The 27,590-nt window shown below is 41.7% G+C and overlaps 1 protein-coding gene across 1 annotated transcript in view; it reads left to right on the forward strand.

The window, feature by feature from the left end:
• Positions 1–677: 677 nt before the first annotated feature.
• T265_03723 (hypothetical protein) overlaps positions 678–27,590 on the forward strand; it is a gene marked incomplete at both ends in the record, with an annotated part of 40,248 nt that continues 13,335 nt past the window's right edge. Inside the window, one exon of the mRNA XM_009168270.1 lies at positions 678–850. Within this exon, the coding sequence (XP_009166534.1) occupies positions 678–850 (173 nt within the window). The remainder of the gene's footprint in view (positions 851–27,590) is intronic.

Genomic DNA, 27,590 nt, shown 5'->3' on the forward strand with positions numbered 1-27,590 from the left:
ATATCTTCACCCTCCGACAGATTCTGGAACAGCGACACTGCTTCCAGCAACCAAAAATGGTCGTTTTTCTTGATCTGGAAGCTGCCTTTGACTCTGTGGACCGCCAAGCACTATGGCAGTGTCTGTGGAGCAAAGGTGTCCCCCATAAAATCTTGACCCTCATTAAGGCGCTTTGTGCCAACTCCCACGGCCGTGTATAGCTCTACGGAAGCTCTCTGCTGAGTTCATGACATCAAGTGGTGACCGACAGGTTTGTTTTCTTTCACCTTTCCTCTTTAACTTCGTCACTGATACGATCATGGGAGACTAACTACCAGCGTCTAATGCTTGTGGGGTCGAAGTTCTCCCTGGGCCTCTGCTCACAGACACCGAGTACGCAGACGACATAGCTCTTCTAGGATCTGACCCCGTGGCATGGCAAACAATACTAAATAATCTAAGTAATTCTGCTTCGCGGCTTGGTATGCGCTTCACACCTGCAAAGTGTAAAGTGCTACTGCAAGATTGCGTGGGCTCGAACCCTAGCCTCGTGCTTGCGGGTGAACCTGTTGAGGTAGTAGACAAATTTGTTTTGCCTGGGCAGCTGTATCAGTCCCGGTGGTCTCGCAAAAGATGATATTTCCATCCGGATTGGGAATGCCAGAGCAGGTTTTGCGAACCTACGTCGCCTGTGGTGCATGCGTGACATCAGCTTCTCTGTCAAGGGTCGAGTTTACAATGCTGCGGCGCGCTCCGCATTACTATATGGACGCTGCGCGCCGAGGACGTCAAAAGACTTTCAGTGTTTGACCATCGATGCCTTCGGAGCATTGCCCGAATCTGGTGGGAACGCCGGATCAGTAATTCTGAGGTACGTCCAATGGTATTCGGGAGAAATAACTCGCCCTCGCTAGATGAACTGATCACACTGCACAGGTTGCGCTGGCTTGGCCACGTGCTGCGTATGCCAGTCGACCGACTTCTTCGAAGGGCTCTTTTCGCCCAACCATGTGAGGGGTGAAAGAGAGCCAGAGGCGGTCAAACAATGACTTGGCAACGAAGTATGAAAGCCATTACCAGCAAACTCAGCTGCGCTGGTCACTGCCATCTTCCTGAATGGGGACCCCGAGACGGGCCACATCAGTGGCTATAGACATTATCAGACGTGGCCCAGTCGCGCCCTCAATGGCGTCAATGCATCAAAGCTATTGCCTTCAATGCGTGGCTCTTTTTCCACCCCCTCGCTTGACAACCTACTGACAGTGCTGGATTTATGCACCAATGTACCAGCTGGCGCGTGCAATGCACAGCTACCTACTCCAATCATCGGTGAACGAAACTGTGGCAGCTACAACCAGTGTACGACGAGTGCGCGGTTCTTACAGCTGACAATGAAGATGATGATCATAATATATGTATATATACCAAGGAGTTGTTCAGAAGGAAACCAGGCGAACGTCAGTACACTGAGTGAGCTACTTCCACGTCTAAAGCGTGTTATCACCGCATCGTGTCTACGGTTCAATGTCAATCACCTTGGCGGACAAATCACACATTCAGAATGAGGGCAGTTCTGCCTGGCGAGACACTTTGTAACCGACTTTTTACAAAGCGATAATCGCCACAATTAATCCGAGTTTTGTATGACAGCACATTCAACCAGGTCGCTATCTACCTTATACGGAGGTTTTCGACAACGTTAACCTAACGGCTGAAGCAAGCAAATAAATGTCTGCTTGTGATAGGAAAGAAGGAAATACAACGACTGGCGATTAGACGCGGCAAGAGTGAAAGTTTGTGTCGCACTGTGCACCAGTTTCTCAACACGTCTAAACCTGAATTACCAAATTCTCTGACTAGGGGCTATCCGCCCATCTATATTAATAATGCTGGGTTTCAACAGTTGTATGAACAAGGGATTATATAAACTGAAAGCCAGGAAAGTTCTGCTTGTGAAATGCAGTGAAAATGTGTTTCTCCTCTTTTGAACTTCATGAAACTATGCAGCCAGATATTGAAGCTTTTGAATAGAACGCATCATCCCGGAGCTAAAACAATTAATGTACGTACATTGCAACAAACAATTAAAACTGTCGGACTGCTAGATGGCATGACAGCCCATATCCACCACCAGTTTGTTGGTGCTGTCTAGTAAACCACTACAGAATATTCCACGCCCTGATCCAGGAACGGGGATTTTTGTTTTACAAAGTAATAAGTGTTGAGAAATCTATCCGGTCTGCTACAGAACCACAATGTTTCCGAAGTCTGCATTAGCCTCACATTTTTCTGTTTGGGCAACGAGCAAGAAAGTATGGCCCTAAGAGAATTGACTCAGAACCATCTCGCACCCACATTCGTATGCTTCACGGTGATTTTTTGGGCTCACTCATGCACGCAAAGATGTGGTCTAAATTCTCCAAACGGAACATTTTAGTGCCTAATGGGATTGATCCTGTTTCCTTTTATTCACTTCAAAGATATGTTTATGTTGGCTGCTAGAAACTAGATAATTCGTGGCTCGCCTACCTTCAGTCGCTGCGTCTCTTTCCTATATGCATGCTTTTCGAGACCTGGACAGAAACGACGGAGAAATTTTTCAGCTGGTTTTCGGATGAGGAAGAGTAAGGGTTATCTAGGGTTAATCTAAGTATAGAATTTGGAAGTTGGCTGCATTTCGTCATCCGCATGCTAAATACTCAACCATCCAAATTTGGGGGCGCGCAGGGCGCTATGTAGCATTGCCTGCCTGTCGTTACAAATACGCTGAGGCACCAAGGTATCAGGTGTGCCTCTTCGTTTATCGCACATCACTTGGATAACTGAATGTCAAACACGTACACTGATTTCAATCGGACCACTCAAATGGACTTAAAGACGGCCTTCTTCCTCTTATATTTTTGTAAAATTCTCTAGCGCTGTCTCGGTGTCAAGCGAAATATGTTGGCCAAATTTAGGTACATTAGATATATTAGATAAATTCAGATGCATTTTATGAACCGAGATTCACAGTTAAAGTGCAACTGAACAATCCACCCTCCGTCCTTTTTCTCCTCTGCCCTAAGTAATAAACGAAAGTAAGGTACGTCACACAAGTAGTCAAGAGGGATAACGTACACAAACTACTTAAAATTATTTTGTGGACTTATGATCCTCTACTGCCGCTCATCTAACGGGCTGTGGTTAAACATCTTTGAGAGCGTCCTTACAACTACTCATTAGCTTCCAACTCAAGTGGAAACGGTTTGATGAAAGTGACTTATGCGGTTTGCAATATGTGCTTGTTTAATGATTTAGCTGATTCATAAACAGGCTCAGTGCACGTGGGATCATTTAATCCCAAACTCGCCGGGGATAAGTAAGTTCTATCGGCAAACACAGCAGCGGTTTGACTTGCGTCAACCAGTTCATTTCATATGAGTTTGTCGTACTTAGCATGCGGCAAACTCACGTAGGCAGGAAGCAATTAACAGTGACGTGCGAGCCATCCGAACAAAAAATCTTCATACCATGAGGATTATCGACTGGAGCTTCCATGAACCCCTGTAGGGAGAGGGAAACCGTGTCGGATATATGTGTTTGGCCTTAGTTTAGGTTCGGGTTAAAAGTTTAACGCGCGGTGCTTAGCGAGAGGACATTCGGAAGAATTTTATTCTACTTCATACCTCGTGTATATATAAAGTGAGTACGCCGAATAGTTAACTCCGTTCAGGAGGAAGATCGGAAAACTTCCAGCGGCTTTGTTCTGCCTGCTGATAAATGGGCTTCCACTGTTTGTCAAAGCCATTTGCTGAACTCTTTCAGCGGCGTTACGCTGACATTGCTTTGGAGGTCTTGAGGAATAGCGCGTCACAATGTGTAATGGAGACGAGCGTGTGTAACCTGTCCCGCCTAGGGACGTACTTGCTCTCTACAGCAATGTCCCATAAGAATTGTTCTTTCCACAGGCCTGGAGTATCCAGCGGCAGTCGGTCGCCACTACTTTGCTCTCGGGATTTTGAATATGTGGAAATGTGAAGCGATTTAGACCTTTATTGTGTAAGTCTTTAGTACAGAACGCACTGGATTACAGACACGCTCTCTATATCCACAGAAGTTGCCACCGGAAAATCACATCAGGTCATGGCAGACTGCCGTACCCGTCGAACGTGTAAAACTGCAATGTGCATGTGGATAAGCGCCAACCATTTAACGGGCTGGGTCGTTCTGAATTCTAGCGCACCTTGTGTAATAATAATGTGGCAGTGCGTTTCGCTTCTGTTCGACAGATGTTCGCTGATGGTGAATGAACAATCATAAATCAGATTATAAAAACATTCGCCATGAGTTTAGCATATCTATCGACAGGATACTGTAAACTCTTACCATGATCTCAAGCTTATTTAGGGCGAAGGACTGGGGACCTTTCAACCCCCATCTGATTTGAATCAAGGGGCGTCATTAGGCGAAGCACTCACACAACCGTCAGTATTCATTTTGTGTATATGGCTATCGATGTGTTAGCCCGAGTGATCGGCAGTTTCGCCGTAAGGGTTCACATCGACATGGATGAATTCAGGAAATTTTAACCCGGAAACACGTCAGTGCTTTGTTTTAGTAATGCTATATTTAGGGAAACACAAGATCGATCGATTAGGCCCGCCACGAATAAGGCGCACTCACAGATTTGTTGAAAGAGCGCTGTGATTTCTTCAGGGCCCCGTTTATGGTGACCGACACATGGCACCAAAATTCATGAACAAAATTCGTAAATACTATTTTATATTCAACCATGTTTTTACGCTGTTATTTGCATCATCAAACAGACTAACGCAGCCGCATTCAACTGCCGAAACATTTGCAAGCTACATAATCGTAATGATGGTAATGGGAGCAAAATCACGCTTAGCAGAAAGGTACTCGTCATATATGTGCTTGTCCATTGGATGAAACTGAACTTTGCTAAACACGACGTCCAAAATAGATTATCCGATGTTCTAACCAACAGATCAAGAGGCTGTTTTAATTAAGACATTGGGTGTTGTTCAGTCCTCCACCAGAATGACCAGGACGACGAAATGAAAATAATGACCGAAGTATCCGTTCTCGTTGCTTCTGCTTTGACGGGTTTTACCTTGCAACAAGCACGACTACACGAAATTAGAGGGCACAAGACGCATAAAAACAGCAAAGTCTTCTCTCAGTTTCTTCATTAATTATACTATGCTGACAGGCTCATTAGTTTAGTTGCGCTGGTGATCGATATCTGAACTTAACAGGCTGCCTCGTCCAGAAAAAATAGAGAATAGTAAATTAATGCTCATGGCTAAATGATAGCCATCCTGTTGAATAAAAATATTAAACCAAAAATATTCGTTCACCTGATGGGATCCAGTATTTCTTCTGGAACCCCTTGCAGTTTGTGCTAAACAACTTTCAAATTCCACAGACCGTGTTCTCGTAACTACTTGTTTAGATCATACTAGGTATTTGTTGCATGCTCGGCAGCTAAGACACTCCTAATTAAGACCAATGGGACGATGAAGAGTGAAGATATAATGCGAACCTTGGAACATCCGAAAATCACGGTTGTTCGTCCCGGAGCATTGTCACCCCCTCAAAGGCGATGTGATATTTGATGGGGATAACACCGGAGAATGCAAAATTATCAGTCAAAATCCGCTAGATACGGCACTAGAACGGTCTCTTCAACGGCAACATTAGCACTACTTACTAATCTCGCAGTTAGCACTTGTTGCTTCTTCTGGCGTTTCAATCCGTTTATTGACAAGTACCGTCTTTTCAAGGAAATAGTAGAATAGCTACCGGCTATTTACTCTGGTCACTGCCAAAAGTAGCAAACCGATTCTTCCCTCGTAGGTTAAACTTCAAATGCTCAAAGAAGCGACCAAACTATATTATATCAACACCATCTCTTAAGGCTGTCGTTCCGCTCAAATTGCTTCTCAAAGCTGATATTGATTTCATCTGGGCATTCGTTGGTTATTTCAATATTTCGCATTTAGATGATTCTAGAGTGACCCCGGGGCAACACAAATTCCTGTGTAGTTCCACACGCTATCCTTACAAGTTTCGTGCGACGAGTATGCTGTGAGACTAAACGGATTTGATGGTTAAGCACTTTTTTAAGTTAAGCAGGATTAACTGACGAGTTTTTGGTCAGAATTTAGGAACGCGGTCGTTTCAAAAAAAAGTGTCAACTATGTGGACTCGTTCTCGTTTTGAGACTTAGTCCGCTTCGTGCGGCTATCGGATGAATGGATGTCTGTAAGATTCCTGCAGGGGGAATCAGCGCTATATTCTGTCATCAGATAAATATATATCTCCACGAAATATTTCGGTCACATAAGCTGTGGGAGGCTTTTGGTTGACATCAAAACATGGCCTGATTTCCTAACGGAATGAAACAAGTTGTGATAGGCCTTTTATGACCATCGAGCGGCACACTTGTCCAATGTGACTGGGCACAAACTTTAAACTTCCTGAAATCGCAGCTCTAACTGTGACAAACTGGGAACGCGCTTTTCAAATTGAAACTTATATGAAGAGTCTGATCACTGAAACACATCGGAAAGGGCCAGATACTTTCGACGGTTTGAATGACAAAAATCTGATCTGATCCTTCGTAAGTTACAAAGATCTGTTGGTTAGTACGCGGCAACTAGAAAGAGGATCCACTCAACCTAGAGTAGATCAAACATCTAGAAACATCGGAATGTTTAATTTTTGTAATTATCAACGGACACGTTTGAAATGCTGTCTTCAGTTCCTGTTTTCCTGAAGCCCAATGTAGACAATTTTGCCGCAATAGATAATGTTTGAATAAAAAATGAACAGCGTAAAAGAATTACGGAAGCCATTTGCTCCATGGCTCAATAGCCGCTGCATTCTACGACAAAATAGACCTTTTTATCGTGAGATGCTCCATTTGGTTTAGAATACAAATAGGTGGCATTTACTGGGGTCATTTTCGGTGAGGTACGTTTTGATTGTGGATGCCATACGTTCTGCGGGAGTCGGCTTGCTTAAGCAACTACACACGTCTACTGATAAATGAACACGTTGGGCGTAGGAACCTTAAATTTAGCTCCTGGAAGAATGTGCAATTCTGTAGAGAAATAGTCAAAAACCTTGGTTTTTGGCTAAGTGTTGGCCATCACCTTCGTCTGATCACTGCAGTTTTCAAGCTAATCAACGAAACCATTCCTTCCTGGACAACAAACTTATTGTCCGTCTCTGTGAACGATTGTTACATCTCAATGTTACAGTGGTAACCTGTAAATCTGTCAAATAATCCACTTGTCAATTATCATGCATTTGAATGCACAGATGTCAATTATGTGGCGAGTTGGATGCTACTGGTTGTCAACAGTACTCTTTTGGTACGGCGGATGGATTGCAAAATGTCAGTTAGTCTCCTGGAACTAAACACGTTCATAACTTTTGCTGCAAACGGTCTGGCTGTTTATCAGCCTGACACGTATGACCAAAACTCGCTGAATATATTTGCGATTACCATGCATCTAATTCTCATGGTAGTATGTGGGTTACCCGAATATGTCAAGGCCGCACCGCATTCAGGTGTTGATCTAGGGTTATGGATGACTTCCAGCAACTTCGACGACAAAAGCTTCGTCATCCATCGATTCAAAAACAAGGTATCAAACTAATGCATGGGTAAACTATAGGTCTCAACAGTCTCTCTGTACTGAGAATTTGCGCCGAATAGATCACTCACAACAAACCTACGGACAGACTGGACTTTACGTTATTGACAAACGCAAGTCTATGTGAATGTCTACGGACAGACAACATTTGCTTGGTGGTAATTTATTCTGTAATGCAGTATGGTACGGGTTTGAGGATTGTATTTCAAGATGCAGGCGAAAAATTGAGTAATGCAGTCACGATTTCATTAATTAAAGTGCACTTTAACTGTATCAATGCTGAACACCGTCAAAATCTTTCCACCGGCGCATTTTATCTATGGATGACTGACAATGCACAGGACCCTCTAGACATTCGCCATGAAGTTGAATGCGAGCACGCATACAGGGAAAATATTGTAAAGACGACCAAATTGGTTACACCGTAATCCTACGTTATAGAAAATTTCGGATGCCTCCAATGTTGTGTGAATCTTCTTCTTCAGTTGGCCCCAAATTGTGTGCCAATTCATTCGAGTAAACTTTGAGATACTTTGGCTGTTCATCATTGCGATTAATCCTACAAGTATCGCCTTGCTGGCATGACAAATTTATGGAAGTTTCGATGATTTGCAGTCAGAGGTTCGCCCACCATGTCACCTTTTTGGCTCGGGCTTGCGTTTTGAAAATGAGCTCCTCGTTGGTTCGCTCACACGCATTCGTGACTCACGTATGACCTCCCAGTTTGGTTATGGAATCAACCAAGTTCTGCAATTCATGCTGCTTCCCTTAATCCCATATTTTAAGTAAGGTGGATATAAATCACATCTGTGTGTCCTACGTTCCGACACTGTTCAAGGGAACTGCGAATCCTAAGCATCCTGACACTGGCTCGGAATTGCGGGATAACCTAAGATTTTTGGTTGGTCAGACATGTACATTTTCGATCACATTTGGTCGGTATTTGGTGGAGGATAAGAGGCGAAACTAATCCCATAAATTTTGTCAATTATTTGTGTACGTAAATCTCTGTTCATTCGTGTTGTTCCGCAAAATACAACAGCTCTAAAAACAGATGCAAACATTCAAAAATGTACTCGAATATGATTCCGTTTTATCAAATCCTTGATTGCTAACTGATTGAACATCTAACATCATCCGCCCACAATTGGTGACGCGTGCAACATAGTTTGAGTGCTGCGCAAGGCAGAAGCCACTCGTGGTATTAACGCTGCCACACAAAAGCCTGATCTTCCTAGTGCTAATACCAACCCGTATGGGTGCCGGAAGTCCGCTCATCAGTAAATGCTTAGGTAGATTGATTTTGAAGTCTCTATGCTATGCAACAACGTACGTGGTTTGCACAAATGCTGTATATTTCCACCCGGTTATCATGACATCAGAATGGATGGTGCCCCTTCAGTTGGGATAATTTAGAGGATTTGGAATCCGCAGCACCGAATTCAAACGCATCCCAACCAGCATGAAGATGAAATCGACAGGGCGTCCCTGTGCGTTCATAGTGTGTATTGACTAACAATTTGCCTGTCATAGGCGGTTTATAGCCAAGACGGCTTATTAAGAGGCCACACTATCTAACTGGTTTGGGCTCTATTTAAACGCTTATGCGAAAAGCCTCGAAATACGTTTCTGCAGAGACTCGTCTGCTGCTTACTTTTAGGTACGCATGAACAAGTAAACCGGCTGGGTTTGCGATAATAATCAGGCTGTCGCCCCATTTGGTGGTTTGCTAAAATTATCCCGTCATCGAAAAGTGGGATTAACCGAAAATCCACAAACAGACTACTGAATACTATGCATTGAATGAGATTGGGATTTTAAGAAGTACAGTCCAACGTTAACACATTTGTGGTGGCAAACAATCCTCACGCGGATAAATATTCCCGTGCAGATATAAACCTTTCGCTGTGGGAAAAGAAAAAATCTCTGAGGTCAAATCTGTTCTTTTTACAGGATCAAAGAAGTGATCAGGGCATGACCTTGTGTATAAATCGTGCTCGAAAACTCAGGACGTTCACTGCGAATCCTCCAAGTTGCTGATGATCGGTACCTTATCGGATGACTGTTGAGATAAGCGATTGATTTGCAGACGATTCGTCATCATTTGAGGAGACATCTTCAGCGCGCTGTGGAGCGGGCAGTCGCTCTGTTGATAACCAGTGCCAGACGGTTGTCCGAGCGTTTAGACAACGACGTTTTCCACCATTTTACTCATATTTGCTCCAAATCATTGGGTAATGAACACATACAGATGGTTCAAAGGTGGAGGCATGTCGCGCACACCGTGCTACTTTTACATGTTAGTTAGTTGGATATTGTGGAATATTATTTTACCGCTTATCGCGGTGGATAATAAACGAGAGAAAGTGCATCCTTTAATATTTCACTTTGTAAAAAAATGTAGCTTGATTATCTCAGTCAGCAATAAAAGTTGCAGTTAGCCCACTACTCCAAACGCCATTCAAGCCATTCAAGACATTGCCAAATTTGATCCTTGATTTTTCACACTCGAACAATGCAGATTGCATATTACATCGCAGTTTTCGAATAAAAATTGGGTCAGTTGAAGTGATCATCCCACTAGTTATCACATAGTATCGCCGCTGCATGAACGTACGTTATACTTTTTTACATTTTGCATTTGTAGACTCGTTTGTTCCTCAAATCTCTTCGAAGTAACACATTTTATTCTTTTGGATCAAGCAATTTCCTTAGGTTGGAAGTGATTTATTATCGCAATGAATACTTTTGAGGCTCGACACGGTGTCAGTATGGCTCGTTTTAAAAACCATTAACGCAGAATGTTGGGGAAACATGAGTTCGTTTATTCCCAATTTGATGCAACGGATGCTGGGTGATGATATCGAACGAGGCTAAACGTTGAAAGACAAGGTCACTAGTACAAAGCTGAATTGAGAAACAATCATCTTGTTGAGAAGGGAAATTTAATCATGCTATGCAACTTTTACATGAAAGATTTTGATGCACAAATTTCGAAGCAGTCACCATCGATGAGCAAGCACATTTAAAAATTTCAGTCAGGCGCCAGTGATATCCTTCGGCTGACATCGCTTTGTGTGTCGCGCCAAAGAAAATAGATTTGGACATTTACGCTGGCACAGGTGACAGGCATATTGTCTACTCCGCGTATGGGCGCGGATATGTTCATCAAACGCAGACTTTGAACGCAAACGTTTCCCACAAATGTTACAAGAATAACTTTTTCGTTTGAGTAGCTTTGAATAATCAGCTTTTCCGGCGCGATCACTGCTAACCAGTTCGGCCCAATGCTGCTCAGTCATGTGGGCCTTGTACCCTTCGAGGGATCTGAAACCCGATGGACAGAAATCACATTTGTATTTCCCCAATTGCAAATGTGTTTCAAGGTGTTGTCTGAGCCGGCATTCGAAGGGAAATCCTCTGAAACATTTCGTACACCGATAAGTACATTTGGTGAACTTGGAATCTTCGATGGGCCAAATATTTTCGTGGTTTCCGAAATCCGATTCTGGTCTTGAGATGGAGGACATTATACTGGTCTCTGAGTTCCACGAGGCATCATGTTCATCTGTATCCAAATTTAAAAATACGGTTATCGCATCTGACAAACAGGAAAATTTTGACGGAGCTGACAAAAACAGCTAAGTCTAAAGGCTTTTAATGCGCATGATTGTTGTGATGGAATCACAATACCACTAGCGCATACGCAATGAGTCCACCTTTACTGCGTCACACCCGATGGGGATGTGGCGAGCACTCCCCTCGGTGGTTTGCACTAAAAATATAGTTTCAATTCTCTCCGTGCACATATGGAACTATGCGGTATAACTTGTGATTGCGGTATATAGATGAGGAGTACGTCAGCAAAATGTAGCCGATAAAAGCCTTAGGCACCTAAACCTGATACCGGACCACGACTTTTCTACAAATAAACCCTCCCTTCCGTTTGTATCCCCACATAGGTATTAAGTAGGTTACCAGAACATTTTGCCGTGTTTGAAATCCGGCCTAAATTTCTGTTATCCCGAAAAGCGGCGGCTGTGCTCTTTAGGAGCTATTCAAACCATCGCAATAGGGAACAGTACCGTGCATAATGGAGAAGGAAGCTGATTTCAGGATCAAACGAATTCCATGTTTGACAACCCTAGTTGCATTTTTTGGCAGTTTACCAATGTTCGTCACCCGGCAAAAAGGACGATAAGGTTTGAGCCTCATTTTTCTTCCGCCAAAAGGTGAAATGGAAACAGTGGTCGCGCGTTTATTAGCACAATAGCCAAAGGGACATACATATATCGGTATTCGCAGTTACCTAACAAATTTTATTTAATATGGTGTAATTTTATGCCTAAAATGAGGAAATTTCACAGAGAAAATTTTAATTGAGGCTTTATTTTCACGAAGGTTCTGGTGTTATGTTCTCTGAAAACAGTGGTGTTTAGGAATAAACGCCTAATTTTCTGCCCGGAAGAGGAGGGGGTTGCCCTGCTGGGTAAATTTTGAGTAAACTAAATGGGGTCATTTTGACCTACAACCGTATAAATCCATCTAAGTACCTCTCGTGCATCCTTGCTAGTTTAATGATTTTGGAGGCATTTTGTAAAATATTTTATCTTGCAGAGGTCCGGCTTGCCTAAAAAATAAGTTTAGGCCTAATTTGTAGAAGTATCCGCGTAACATTTACGTGTGAAACATTTAGCCCATTCATGAGTTACCCAAGAGACCAAATGAGACTATTTGACCCATGTTTTCTGGCCAAATTTTGAGGAACCAACGTGCCGTCTTCTCCGTATTTCACATATTAAATTCCGAAAGTGGTTACCGAATAGGCAAATTATGTTATCCAGTGGTTTTTTCTCCAAGTCGTATAATCAAACTTCTGCGGCATCCGGGGAGGTGAGTTCAGAAACTTACTTACAGGTGCGTAGGAATTCAAGAGACTATCCAATGCGCCCACTGAAAATATGAAACCATATATATAGGTCAGTGTTCACCTATGCGTTTCACTGAAATTTTGAAACTATGGAGGGGATATAATGATCATATATGATTCGATAAATGTACCCGGTTCTTATAATTATATATCATTGTCATATTATATTACAGTGTATTATATTATACTATAGTATGTTATTGTTATTGTAAGTTGTAATATATTGCACCATAATATATTATACATGTTACTATTTAACAAGAAAATATATTATACTAATACACCTGATATACAGTATTTTCTACTGCATTATATCGTGTAACGCTACATGTTGCTACGTGACAGAAGCATTTATAATGATATAATATAATGTAGCATATATATGGTATATGCGGTATATAGTTTATAGCACAGTACGTATAGTATAATACATAGTATGTCTGTATGATACATATGTATGTACTATTACATCATTATTTCATAATATGTTGTTTTATATAATGCTATTAAATATTATATTGCGTCATGCTATGTTGTAGTACATTATTTATCATATGATACTATCATGGAATTGTTTATGTCCTAAATTTACTGTTGTTATTCGGAAACTAAAGGTAAAAACAACGCTGATCAACTTACACTGATTTGCGCAGCTGAAGTGGTTGATAATAATGGTAGTGAACAACGCCAACCTAGTGCACCTGCACTTCTTATTCAAGAACATCCTCCTTGAACACACTTCGCGGTTCACACCACAGAGTCGGTCATATAGTGCTACTGAAATTCAGTCGAACCAGTATAGTTCAGACTGCCCCACAATCAAAGCTTAGCAGCTTTGCATGCATTGGACAGTAGAAAAAAATGTCGAATTGTGATGCTCACTGGTTGGGTTACGTGTGCTTGAATTCAATTATGAACAGTACGTTAATGGTGAAGATACACAGGTGTAAACTCGGATTAGCTGTTTCAGTCTACACACACGCACAACTGTTTCTGCGGCTACAAGCACAGGTGACGGTTTCCTCTGGGGAACCATCGACCGCTTGAGGAGTGCATCCTGTTAGTGGGCTAAACACAAAAGGATCTGAATCCTGCACAAGGGGCAGAAGCCATTGTCATCCCTTATGAAAGTGACATTCTCACACATAAACCCCAAATGCATCAACACAAAAAAAGCAAGGCCGTGAGGGTTGTGCACCTTTATGAATTCAACTAGGTTACATTCTTTGTTTCTTCACTTGAAAGATTTGCATTCATGCCAGCGGACGAATTTTCGGAAGGTCTTTCCACAAAACATTTTTAGATAAACTCATAAAGCTTTTCTCGATGAATGTCAAAACGTGTGTCTGTATTGAACGCGTTTTGACAGCGCAAATGTCAAGGAATGAATTCCACATACCAGACACACTTCATATCTATTGATGTTAGTTTTGGATACCTCATACTCCTTCAGCCAATATTGTCTGATTTAATCGAAACGCTCTATGATGAACAAAAATGATAACCCAAAGAAATCCATCAACCCACCTAGCAAAACTAAGACGATTCTTCAGAACGATTGCCTGTTGCTATGTTTGGTACTTCAAGAATCATCTATTAATTTATTTTTCGTACGGATGTATGAGTCTAATTTCCCCTAAAATTCTCCTTCGTTTAATCACAATATTTAGCAGTTTGACAGCCTTCACAAAGAAATTTATCCTGAAGAACCAGAAGAGTGAACTTCGGATTATCCCAAAAGGATGCGCCTAATTCAGAAGAACAATAAAACGTTAGGAAATAAATTAATGAATTAGACTATGATATTGCTGTAGCAGAAACGATTTCATTTGGGAGTTTGATATCAATGGACTTGTCCAAGCCGTTACATTGTAAATGATCTTTCGGGGCACATGCAACACTTGCGGCCACTAATTTGCACGTTCTGGCAGTCCAGATGGAGGGCATCGTAATATATCAACGAAGAAATCCTACTCAGCACGCTCCACACGCTAAGTAATATTACCTTTAATATATTTGACGACTCACGCTCCGATTTTAGGCTGATATTCACTGTTACATGTCTACCTCAAACGATGCCGAAATCCACACGTGACCTAAAACCTGACGAGAACCCAAATTCAGCACCCTAATCGCCTAGATTTTACTCCAATCCCACGGTTCGCAGAAAAATGTGGCAACTGAGTTCCCTTGGAGCGGGTTGGTTGAAACTTTGCCATTCGTCATTGCTACCAGGATGAAAGCCTGGTGTATCATGTAAAAACCTTAGTAATAATCACAGGAAAAGCTTGCGTAACTTATGCATTAAATCCGTTTTTGGTGTGAAAAAGTTTCATTTCAGAAATTTTCAAGGAGGTTGAAACACTTTGGGAAATCTGGATTCTTTATTGGCCAGTGAAATTAAGTTTTCGGTCTGTCGTAAAAACATATTCCGGAGAATAGTTCTTTACCATAAGTTCCAATAAGCACACCCACGCGCCGTCATATCTAAGACGGCTGTCCAAGAGGCCGCAGTATCTAACTGTTTTTTCCCCTGACGAAACGCTAGTGCGGAAAGATTTGGAGTTGTGTTTCTGCAGAAATTTTTCGGCCGTTGCCCATCAGGGCTTTCGCCCCTTTTTTTTGTTTGCTAAAATTAGCTCTTGTCATCCAAAACAGTTCGCTCAACCGGAAATCCACAAACACACGGCTGAATACTCTGCACTGAATTACAGTGAGCTCTGAAGAAATAATGCCCCGTGTTAGCACATTTGTGGTGGTAAAGAATCCTCACGCGGGTAAATGTTTCAGTGCAGATGAAAAACCGTCTTAATGCATCTTAGTATGTAATTTACGAATATATAGCACAACGCACCGGAGCATTCTTTAGCTCATTGGGGCCATTTCAATCAAAGGGTTTAATAACGTGTTGAAACAGATTTAAAACATGAAGCGCTACTTGAATATTTCGAGAAATACGGCTACCATCGGCGTTATGTTCGATTGCAATTTTGGGCTTCTAATTATCCCAACAGTTTTATTATTCATACACGGGGAGTTAACCAATGAATGCGTTGAATAGCGTGATTGGATATTTGGTTCGAATATTGGACTCAACGAGTGGAACCTTTGGAAATAAACTTAATAAACGTGTAATAAACGTCTGATACCTTTGGGTGGTGTATATCAATTGGTAACCAAGTTGAAGAAGATTTTATCGTGAAACAGGATGCTTTCAAGTAAAACTCACTGCAATTCGCGTGCCAAACGTCCATGTAGTGTTTGGTGCTCTGGCGTTCAGCGCTTTGAAGTTTTAAGGACAGAGGCAATCCCTTGTAATTTATGTGCATGAGGGTTCTGAACTGGAAAGTGTGTAACCAGTCCACAGGTTTGCACGTCCCCGAAATATTGATGCAGCCCAATTGTAAGCCGGTTACAGACGAAGTTGTCAACTAATCCACATATCGGTAATCAAGTATCCGGGTGCACAGGTTTTCGACCCTGGAAGTTAGTTGTTGAGTGGAGGGTTACTGGGTGTCAAGTTTATAGATTCGATAAGGCGGACAAAAGTGTTCACAGTCTCCAGCAATTACACTCCGACAATCGGCCTGTTCTCAATATTATCCTATCTCATAAAACCAAATATTGCAGGATGTGCTTCCGACTAATGCGGGCCTCATTCTCATAATTCCGTGCGAGATACACAAAAATGTTGAGGCCGCCGCGCATTCAGGTGTTTTGCTGAAAGATAACTGATGGTTTTCGCCGATATCGGGGTCGATGAAAAAAGTCGTCACCCTTCGCCACAAGGTGCAAGATCTGGAAATTATGCGTGAAGAATCCAGATATATAACAGGCTCTCTCTACTGATAACTTTCGCATAATAGATCAATGGCAACAGTCCTACAGGCATACAAGGCTCTTCATTATTTTTTCCGTCAAACATGATATCTTGTCATTCTTCTTCGGCTGATCACTTCGCATTTGATGATGTGAGTCTTCTGTTCGCACCATACGGAGCAGAAACACGTTTAAATTTCAGGTGCGAACGTGCATAGTGGAAAGACCTGCTGATCCCCAAACAGAAGTAATATGCTTTTTCCGTAATCCAAGATTTGCGAATTCTCTCGTTCCGTGCACCCAGTTTCGACCGGAAATTTACCACATGTTTTGCCATCTAAATACCTGATAATCTCATCAACCTCCGGTTTAACATCAAACGGTTAGCCGGGAAATACTGAATGTTCGCAAGCGTGGAAGTTGAAACCGCATAAATTATTTATGAACTGGAGTGGACGAAATATCGGGTTTGGTTGGCGGAGGTTCGGTACGTTTCCTTATATACGCGCGGCAAATCTCCCAAGTTATAGAAGACATTGGCTCATGGGGTCACAATTTTTCTTCGATTAAAACATTTATGCTGGTTGTGGCTGTCTGCCCCGAGAAGCATAAAATGCCCCAAACTACGCAACGCGTAATCTAAAATCCACACAGCACCGCAAGAACGTTTGTGATCTCAGCATTTTATGTACACGTTTTCGCTAAAATTGTGACATGGAAACCAATATGACGTCTATGTTGAGAATCGGACCTTCGATCACTTTGACAACGGCAAGCATATGTGGATTTCAGTGCAGGGAAACCGTTAGTTTTTAAACCGAGTAATTCGGTGGCCGACTTGATTGTGTCATGGTTCTTCACTAGAGAAGACATTGTTTGAAACTAGCGTTTTGTCAAGGCACATGTGTCAAATACTCATACTGCTTAGGCCCTAAATAAAGCATCAATATATCTGAGTAAACCTGGAGGTTACGAAGTTGCACATTCTGTCGCTCATCGCCACAAGCACCGCCATGCGGAGAAGGCATAAATTGATTCAGGTGTGAACGAGAAGGGCTTGTTTTTAGACGCTCGCCCAGCCATTCGCTCGCAGTATTCCCATTTTTCGTGCCAAAATGGGCAAGCTCTTGAGCCCGATGATTTCACTCTCAAAGCGAAAAAGAATACAAGTCGTTGTTGAGTAAAATAGTGAGACATCGTTGCTCAAATTGCTGTTGCTGCTGGTTTGGTTGAGAGCTCACAAAAAAGTCCAATGAGGCATAGATGCCATAGTTTTATGGCAGTCGATTTGGAAAGATATGTTTTTCATGGTTGATTTGGCCAAATCAATATCTGCAGAATATTTCAGGAGATGGATCCTCACGCATGTATTATTCATGCTAGTAGGTGACCCATAACGTGTCTGTGGAGGATTAAACTTCGTACTGCGTGTTACGGTGGGTAAAAGCCAAGTAAAAGTTCAATAATAATTTACTTCGTAAGCCGTGAGTGCCTTGTTGACTTCAGACAACAGTTAACGGTGCACGTACCCAAATACTCAAACTGTCATCCATACCTTCACAGAGAAATTTGGTTTCGAGTATTTCTGCGCAAACGTTGGTCAGAGAATGTGGATTGGATGTTTCTTTGCAGCTATTGAATAAGAGAATCACTCAAGTCGGAGGGATCACCAGACTTGTGGTCATGGAATAGCAAAGTAACATGAAAGTGTACTATGTGTCCCCATATTTTGTCTTTGCACACTCCATTGTCTTATAGATTCACTTGAACTTACCCCCATTTATTTCATTTTAAACAGGCATTTCACCTTCATAGCATTACCAATCATGTATGTTATGCACCGTATATGCGCTCTTGTTGTAAAAGTGCTTCCACGTATATGAGGCGCTAGTTGCTCGACGGCGGGTACAGACAATTCATTTAAATAACGATTATCACGAACGATATTGAGACTAGTTTCTTCTTCTGGTCGTCCGATTCAATGTCCTCAAATTTATGATATCAAGCTTGAAGGACCATGGACCGACAATTCCATCTGTAAAAAAATAAACGGGGAAACATGTCCGTGGTTTGTAACTGCATTGTATTTATTTTCACTGACTTACAATCTACATGAATAACTTTGGCGGATGTCTTTCGAAGCAACCGACGTTGATGATCTAGAGCATTCGCATATTTCAACCGAATGCTCGCAGCATCCTCTCGATGACATTGTTTTACTTGTCGCGCCAAGGCAGATCTTGACCGAATACGTTTTCTACAAAAGCCACAAGAGGTAGTTCCTCGTTTGAAAGTCCTCACATGCTCAGTGTTTTCAGCGCGTTCACTAGCTATCAGCTCCCACCAGTGATGCTCTACCATCTGAGCTCTGTAACCTTCGAGCGGTCTAAAGCACGGTGAACGAAAATCGCATTTGTATTTCTTCAAACATAAGTGGTTTTTAAAGTGTTGCCGAAGCCGACAATGGTAAGGAAATCGTCTGGAGCGATTTATGCACTGGTGAGCCAAATCGGAGTCCTGGTTGAATCGAAGGTTTACGTGCGTCTCAGGTTCTGTTCTTTGCATGGTAGTCGTGGGTGTAGAATCGGCCCCTAAATCCCCAAATGTCTGTTTTTATTATCATCTAAGACGGCAGAATATAAATTTACGTTCGCCATACTTCCTCAAACAACAAATGCTGATACGCATGTGAAGCTACATCCCGCCGTCCTGCACAGCATAGTTTTCTGGCTGGAATCGCGATTCAGCCACAGAAACAGCAACAAGCAAACCAAAATTACGGCACCGCACCCTATCTAAACGCCCGATTTTGATATTTACTGCCATTGAAAGAGTTTATCGCAAAATATATGAGCCCCTTCAAGCATTAACCTCTGTGCACGCCTGGCTGTTATTTGGTGATGAGGTTTATTTCGATTTTCCTATGAACATCCGAGATGTAGGATCAAATATCACAAGAACACCTGTAAAACAAATCAGAAGGACTTCTAGATTTGGCTTTCGCTTTAACCTAGCAAATTCAGTTTCATGCCGGAGAAAACACATGCCCCAAACCAGTCACGTGATATTAAAAATTAACATGGCTGAAAGGTGTTTGTCGCTTTTGGTACCATTAAGAATGGTCTTCCTTTTGGAAATTCTTACAATCATGGTTCGAATACTACACGCGTAAGTGACGTTTTCTGTTGAAAAACTCTTGATGAATAAAGGACTGCACCAGGTTTGGTGGTTTTAGTCAATTTGCCTGAACGCATGTTCCGAAAAATTGCACTTCAATGCAAATCCTGTCGAAGATTATGCGACTGCATTTCGAATTTCTAATCATGACAGAATCTAGAGGGGAACCATTGTATTGATACACTATGCAAGTAAATAAACTAGTAGAGCTGGGCTTAACTGTTATCCCTACTTCCGCGGTCACTTCATTCAGTAAATTGTCTGGCGTGCAACGCAAACCGTATCTCCATGACCGTTCCTAGCGTACGTTTACGAGATTTTGGACATCTAGGCGTCACACGTTGTAAACTGCTTCTCTGCCTGACAGTCTGGAACTCACTGGCTATTTCGTGGTGGTACTGCAAAGCGCAAAAATAATCCACTGATCATCAGATGTGCTGCTTAAGAAGTTAGTCTGACTAGCCGATTGTCGAGGCAAATCTAAATAACTACTTTATTCCTCGTCCTCACCAGCTAAAAATGCAACGCAAAACGTAGTGAAAGGAAACCGAAGTGGGATAGCAGACGGCTGTACAATTTGTTACATCTAAGGCTATCATAGAGATCCACTGTTTGCCTCTCTGAATAGCTCGCCTAGTGAATAAATGATGGATCCTGTCCCTTTCACCAGAAAACATCTCTCGTTGATTGCGGTGTACCCCGATCACAGCACAAGGGGTTTTCGCCCAGCGTTTGGCGCAGCAGCGCACAGCCTTTTGGGAACATCATAAAATTTGAATCCCCTCTACGAATGAAGGAGCAATATAGTTTGACACCGCGACATAACGCATATTTGAAATTACACTAGATGACGTTACACATACCATTCTGGTCGCAGTAGCAAACAGAACAACATGGCAAGGGTTAAAAGCTGACAAAGATATATATTTGAGGAAAAGTGCCAATTTGAAAGAGCAATAATTTATTTTGCCGTCATGAATTATTTATACAATAAAATTCTCGTGTATAATACTGACAAATCTGAAGACTTCTCACTATATTTGGAAACCTCAAGCACTAGCAGGAACGTAATTTACTCGGGTTTGGAGAGAATTTTAAAACAGTCGGAAATTCAGCGTTAACTTTGGCCTATTGCGAAACACGTAAAATCTTTGACAACCACTCGTTTGTTGTGATACAAATCAGTCAGCTGAGGTGAATCAGCTAATGTAATTTTCTGTGTTTGAAAATCATGTTCATCCGGGTGGACTCATTGAAATCCGGGTACCCCACACTGTTATATCATGTGCGATATCCTCAATTTTTGAGCAAATATGTTTCAGAACGCACCCTAAATTATCCGCCAAGCATGGCGTTTGAGTGATACACTAGAGTTGGACCTAATGCAGAGAGGCAACTCAAATTTTATCGAACTCCTAACAGCCGATAGTTTCCTTACGCTTCGATCAAATTAGACCTGCAATGTTTGTCACGTATATCCATTTGATCGCGTCAGTTCGGACAACACTGCAGACGCCATTAGATGAGGCTGAATTTTCGGGTTAATGAAAGTAAGCTCGCTCGCCGCTTGGTCGGTAAGGCCTATATAAAATGCAGTTTTGATAAGCATTCTGGCCCACATTCACTCGAAAGTAAGACACTGGGGTTTTGAAGGGTTTCGTGTATGTTTCGCTTTAGTTAGAAGTTACTGTTGAACAACGCGCTAGATGAACGGTCATCAGAGGGCTTACGAAGTCAGCAGTAGACTGTTTCGCGCCAGCTAGGAGCAATTTTCCCTATGTTTATGATACAAAGTTGTGATACGATTGCTACAATATCGGGTGTATGCCATATCTCGCAGGAGTGATCGGTACTCACACCTGTGTGTATGAAAGCAAAAGTTACACTGCGCCGTAGTTTGCGGAGCTGCATTCCCTTACAGACTACCGCGGGATTTTTTGACGGAAGAATCACCGCGAACTTTGAATGGCTGTGAATATCGCCATTCTCATGCTAGTCAAAACATTTTAATTTTGGGTATACGTTTTAAAGGAATTAAATCAACAAACTTTATTTGTGGGGATCTCCAACTCACACATTTACAAACATATACCCCGCAGGATATTCCGTGGATAGTGCGGCAGTCTAGCCTGGGAGCCATGCAGGCTTGCGCAGAGCCGTGTAAAAGCCATTCGCTGCAATGTCGTTTATACTCCAATGACTTAACGCTTTGCTCAAGCATACTTGTACGCGGTCGTTCGTTGTCCAAATATCTGTATCATATCAGTGACCCATTTTAGATGATGGAAGCATACTTGTACGTGGTCATTCGTTGTCCAAATATCTTTATCATATCAGTGACCCATTTTAGATGATGTGTCTAGTCAGCTGAGTCTGGCAAAGGGCTGTACTCTAGCTCATCCACTTTCCCACCGGGAGCACTTTGTCAGTCCATTGTTCTTCAGTGAAGAGAGCATCCCTTCATATATGGATATGCGCTAATTTGCTTGCAAGCAGAATGTATGATATTGAAAAATTGTTCGGAGTTTTCAGTGGACGATTTTTGTCAATATATCGAAAGCGTTATGAAAGCGTTGTGAATATCCAGTCCTTGCTTACTAACCGTAAACCGTACAGGTTTGCATGGTTCTTGATCGATGGTAAGCTTTTTTCTACGCGATGTACTCAGTAGATCGTATTCCGAATGACACCGCAAAATATTTGAAAATTGAACGCAGGGTTCGTGCATATCAGCGCATACTTTCTTTCCATGGTCAGACGGACGCTGACGACATTCAAGGAGATGAGGATTTTACTAGCCTACATTTATTTGTTTATTTACACTATTCCGATGTGACAGCGCATATCCCGTACAAGCTCACAGAGCTGCAGTTTTCAAAAATACGTTTACCTCCGAATTCTCTCTGAGAGACAAATCATTGGATCTGATGCTTCAAAATAATTGATGTGGTTAAAACCTTTTAAGCTGGACGGGCCATGGTAGTCACTTATAAATAAAACAAGATGGAGGTTAAAATTCTTCGTAAGCAAGGACAAAGCCTCATATTACGAACATCCAAATACGGAGACATACAACGTGCATTTTTACGGTAACCAGGATATAAAACATTTTACCGCTTAACGGACCAAACATCTGCATTGCCACTCTCTGTCGTCCAGCATCAACCACCACTGTGTGATATCTGCTATAAAAATGGAACATTAATGACAAACCTTTGTCCGTTTCACCACCTGTGTCCCGTAGATGACAACAGCTGGTTGCAGTAATTACTAGCTATCATTCAGACATTAGATCCCAAACAGCTGTAAAACGCGGGGGAAGTATTTATTGCAACTGGAATTGCTAGTACTTCATCGAGCACGCTTTTACACACAATTTCTGCCTGGTAATCAAGCACTTTAATTGTGTTAGTTATGTCAATTTAGTTTGACGTATCACTAGGCACCGTGAGGAGTTTGTTGTTGGAACGGATCCCAAGTGAGTTACTTCTCCAAACGTTGAAGCCGCAGGTTAAAACTTTGGCGGCGCCACGTTTAGTCAATCCACGCTAATTGTCGACATGGGAAACATTTGGAAAGCGGGTATTGTGACATCCACTTTACTTAAAAATTTGAATTTTAGCACCAAAACCTGACTTATGAATATCGCCCCTATTTCGAGGATACTCGCGGTTGTTCCGCAAAATGTGATCACGCTATAAGGCCTGCAGTGCAATTCGGTGGTCGCAGAATATCGAGACAGTAAATTTCTGCACCAAGGAAGGAATGCAAAACCGACTGATAAGAAATCTGGTCGATTATCGCCATCAAATTGCAATTTCGAATACATTTCTACGCACAGGGTTTTCATTTTAACGATTGTATGCTCTGTTATAGCCTGACGTGTCTTCTCTTTTCGGGAACTGAACCTCCCAAGGTTGAATTTCAAATATCATTCCTCGTTTGCAAGATAACGGAAGTACTAAAACTTGTGCACAATCCAAATCGTGCTGATGTGGGCAAATTGGGTTGCGCGTTGCATTTTGTTACCGTTGTTTATTGTATAATAATGAGGTTGCCAAGTGAATAGATCTGCCCGGAGAGTTTGTCCATCGATTCAATCAGAGATTACCATATCCGAATTTAAGTGGAGCTTGCCACCAAAGGTAACAGTGAAACCCTTGCTAATTTGAGGAGTGGAATGCACACGAATGTCCCCAGAGAACTAGGCCGCTGTAACTTACTGCTTCATTGCATTAGCTTATTACCGTACACTGAAACATTTCTAATTCACAAGCATACAAACGGTAACTGAAATTTTATATTCTACGTATCAAATATTGTGTTACACATTTCCAACTCAGTATTCTTCAGCGTGAAAACAAGGCTTTGAAGGACTTGCCAGATCGAGATGCAAATTAAGTTACTCCTGAGTAGTTAAGTAAAAAACGGAACAAATCCATCGATCGCCGGTAATACCCGTGAGCCCTCAGATTCGAATATGTTTTAAATGCATGAATTTCCATTGGTCTTGGACTTTTGTGGCCCAAGTTTGATTGACATGACTGCGCCGCAATCCACAAGCGTGAGAAACGTCGATGTCCTTCCTACTAAAAGACATCTCATGGATAAAAGTGTCATAATGAGCTTTCAGCGAAATCATAATGACACTAGAGAACAAGGAGATTCGTTTTTTCGGCTCGGCTTACTCGCATTCACTTGTGGTAATGTAACATTTACGCGGGTAATGTGCTCAATACACGGTTGTAAATATACACGATAAAATAAAATGGGTGTTTACAGCCTGTTCCAGCCTGTTCATTATAAAGAATTACGAACATTGCGAGTTAATGCATTCAAGAAACGTATCTCTGGAGATAGTGGAATGCTATTGTGGTTTTCTTGGAACACTATCCGTTAAAATACTCTGAAACTTCTAAGCGTTCTACAGAAAATATGCATAAAAGTTATTTTTGGAAAGCTTATGTACCAGGTCTCAATGCTACGCAACTTAATTAGTAATAATTATTTTGTGACGTTTGGTGCCATACAAGTTTATCACTGCAAACCAGTTGTTTAGGTGGCAAAACTATCGCTGAATGTCCGGTTAGGTGCTTTTTGACTTAGTCTTTGAATTCAGTTTTTATCAATGTTCCTACCAAAATAAGTTTCGCGCTCAGGCTGTGTTGTTACAAATATTTTGCAAGGCCAGCACTTATTTTTACACGTGTCAAAAACTCTGATAATTATCGCTTGCTGATCTGGCGTGGATGTTAACTCGGACAATATCAAAAGTCTGATTCTCTGCAAGGCGTAACGTTAGTTTTACTTGCATAAAATAACAACAAACGTGTGTCTTCCAGTTTGATGAGGAGTGTTGAATTTCAACCGCCTCAGCTTGTGGACAAGCTTGCTGGTTTTCGCTGCATCAGTTATAACACGTCAGCTTAAGTGGTCTCATTTGAGCTGGTAGAATGAAACTTTCATTGTCCACGCTCTTGGTTTTAGAACATTCGGATCTCCCGAGAGTAGCTACTCACGAATAGCAAATATCATCAGCTCTCTATACCTGGTTTGTGGGTGATCGCCTTATTGAATCAATGAATAGCAAATGCGCGGCAAACGAAAGTCTCGGGCGGACAATTTGATTCCAACGACATGGTAATGGTAATGTGCGGTAATCACTTCCTCGTCCGAAGCTGCATTGATCAGTTAAGCTCACTAGTATTAATTTGTCCACGTTGTCACCATACTAGCCTCTTCAGGAGAGCGGAGCAGAATTCTTCCAAATTGAGAATGTGATATAGTGGTTTCGCACAGGTATCTGTTAATGGCGCTGTTGAAGCATGCTTGACGGCGTGCCCGTCGTGCAATGCTAAGTTTGCACTAACTTATATAATTTAAAAATGATATGGGTTCGGCTCCAAATCCTCTAGATGTTCTGCAACCAATGGCTCGAATGATGCACACAGCCTCCTGATGTAATCACATTTAGTGCGCTTGTAATTTCCAATTGTTCTTTGTAAATTCTTGTGCTTGATATAAATTTTAGCTACTGTGAATCTCGTTCGTAGCGGACCTGTAAACCTCATGTTATTTCATGTAGTTTAGCTTCGAGAATTGGAGGTACGTGTCCAGTAAACAGGTGGTGATCATAGTGAATCGCGCAACGATTGATTTCGGTTACCTGACGGTCAAGGACGGGCTTAAAACGTGTTAGCACAGGAGGCCAATTTGTACTTGTTTATGTGGGCGTGAATCGATACTTGTAGGAAATCAAACAGTTATCATTCATTTGCCTGGGATTATGCAAGCTACTGTGGTTTTGTTTTGTATTCTTTCAGAAAGGGCAAATCCTACCTTAGTCGGTATTAGAAGACTATACTTAAGGGATAATGAGCTCACTTTGAATGCAGTTATCTGGAAGCAACTTAACGAGTGAAACGTCTGAAAATTTGAATAACCTGATTGCATTTGACAACGTGTATTAGTATGAGGCAGAAGCGTTGAACTGCTTCCCACACTGCGCTTGCGCTAAATGCTAGTTTCCGGTTGCCTACATATATACAGTGTCAGAATCTATGCTGCTGCCTACCATAGAGTGCGGCTTTGACCAAAGGATTGTAAATCGTGGCTCGAGGCCTTAACAATGCCTCGATTATGCTGACGAATTAGTGAACACTCCAGCATTGTCATGTTATTGGATCAGACCTTCTGAAATGTAACCAGTGTTTGTTTCTGATTCATATCAATTTTCAAGGTCACATAAAAGGGTATAAATCGAAAGGTAAACTTGAAAATTTTAGTTTTCTAGGTGCCTCCAAAATGATACAATACATCATTTTATCTGCGATCCTCCTATGTAAGTTTACTGAGAGCTTTGTGCAAGCTGGTTATATGCTAATCAAACCCGTTGCTCAAATATTCCGTACACTTTGCTTTAGTGAATGCCGACTCAGCTGTCCATCTTCACGTGTACGAAACCTGCATGTGTAAGTCGAATCCTTTCATCCATCTGCGCCAACAGTGATTTCGAAAATTCATTTTAAATTCGTGTTTGCATATTTCACGCAAAACCCTTGAAATATAACTCTTAGTACACCCCCAAAAATTGGAAGTAATTAGGATGCTCCAATCAGGTTAAACGCGTTGTTGTCTTCCCTGCTCACATTACTTTTTAACAACGGATACTGAGGTTTTTGTAGCTTTTCTTTGGATAGAGATACATCTGACACATTTACCTGGTGACTTCGGATGTTGACAGCTGAGACACCGGAGAACATTTTATGTCCAACTGTGCTTTTGGTAAATGCACTCGTTAATTTAAAAAAATAAACTAAATCATTCTTGGACTTTTTCACTTGGTGTAAAAGCTTAGATTTACACGCAGATAACTGACATACCATGTGGTTTAGGTAAGGTTTTTGTCCATAATTTCAAAACTGCAGATATATGCCACCACTGTTTGATAAAAAATCTTGTGAGTGTGTACGACTGATTCACTATTGTAACGGAAAATGGCCAACCCTTTCGAGTACAATAAAACAACGTTTTCGGTTCCGGCACCATTAAACGCGCCATTCGACAATATTTAGTTGCCGGCGGATGTAAATTGAATAAACAATTTTTTAGTTTACTTTTATGCTTTGAAGATATTTCTTTAGTAACAAAGCAAGAAAAAGTCACCATACTAATTGTTTATTTACTTAGTTTCCTGAGTAAATGAGATGACATGCACCCCGAGTTACGCGTGATTTAGATAAAATCACCTTTCCAAATATATTTCAGCTATCATAAAGTTTTACAGGAACGCAGTTCCTTCAATAATATCAACCTAAACGGTATTAGGATTCGCAAACAGCGTATTGCTCCGTACACTGATATAGGGCGAACTGATCTTCCAGAGTGAATCATTATATAATTATGAGTGCGCGGTTCACTCGGACACAGACCTTTAACCAGCATCGGACGTTTTGTACCTTGCTCACTTACAACAACCTGCATAGTAATTTATCAATGACAATGGCACGAAATTGTTA

The sequence above is a fragment of the Opisthorchis viverrini genome (genome assembly GCF_000715545.1).
Source record: "Opisthorchis viverrini unplaced genomic scaffold opera_v5_54, whole genome shotgun sequence".
Lineage (NCBI taxonomy): Eukaryota > Metazoa > Platyhelminthes > Trematoda > Opisthorchiida > Opisthorchiidae > Opisthorchis > Opisthorchis viverrini.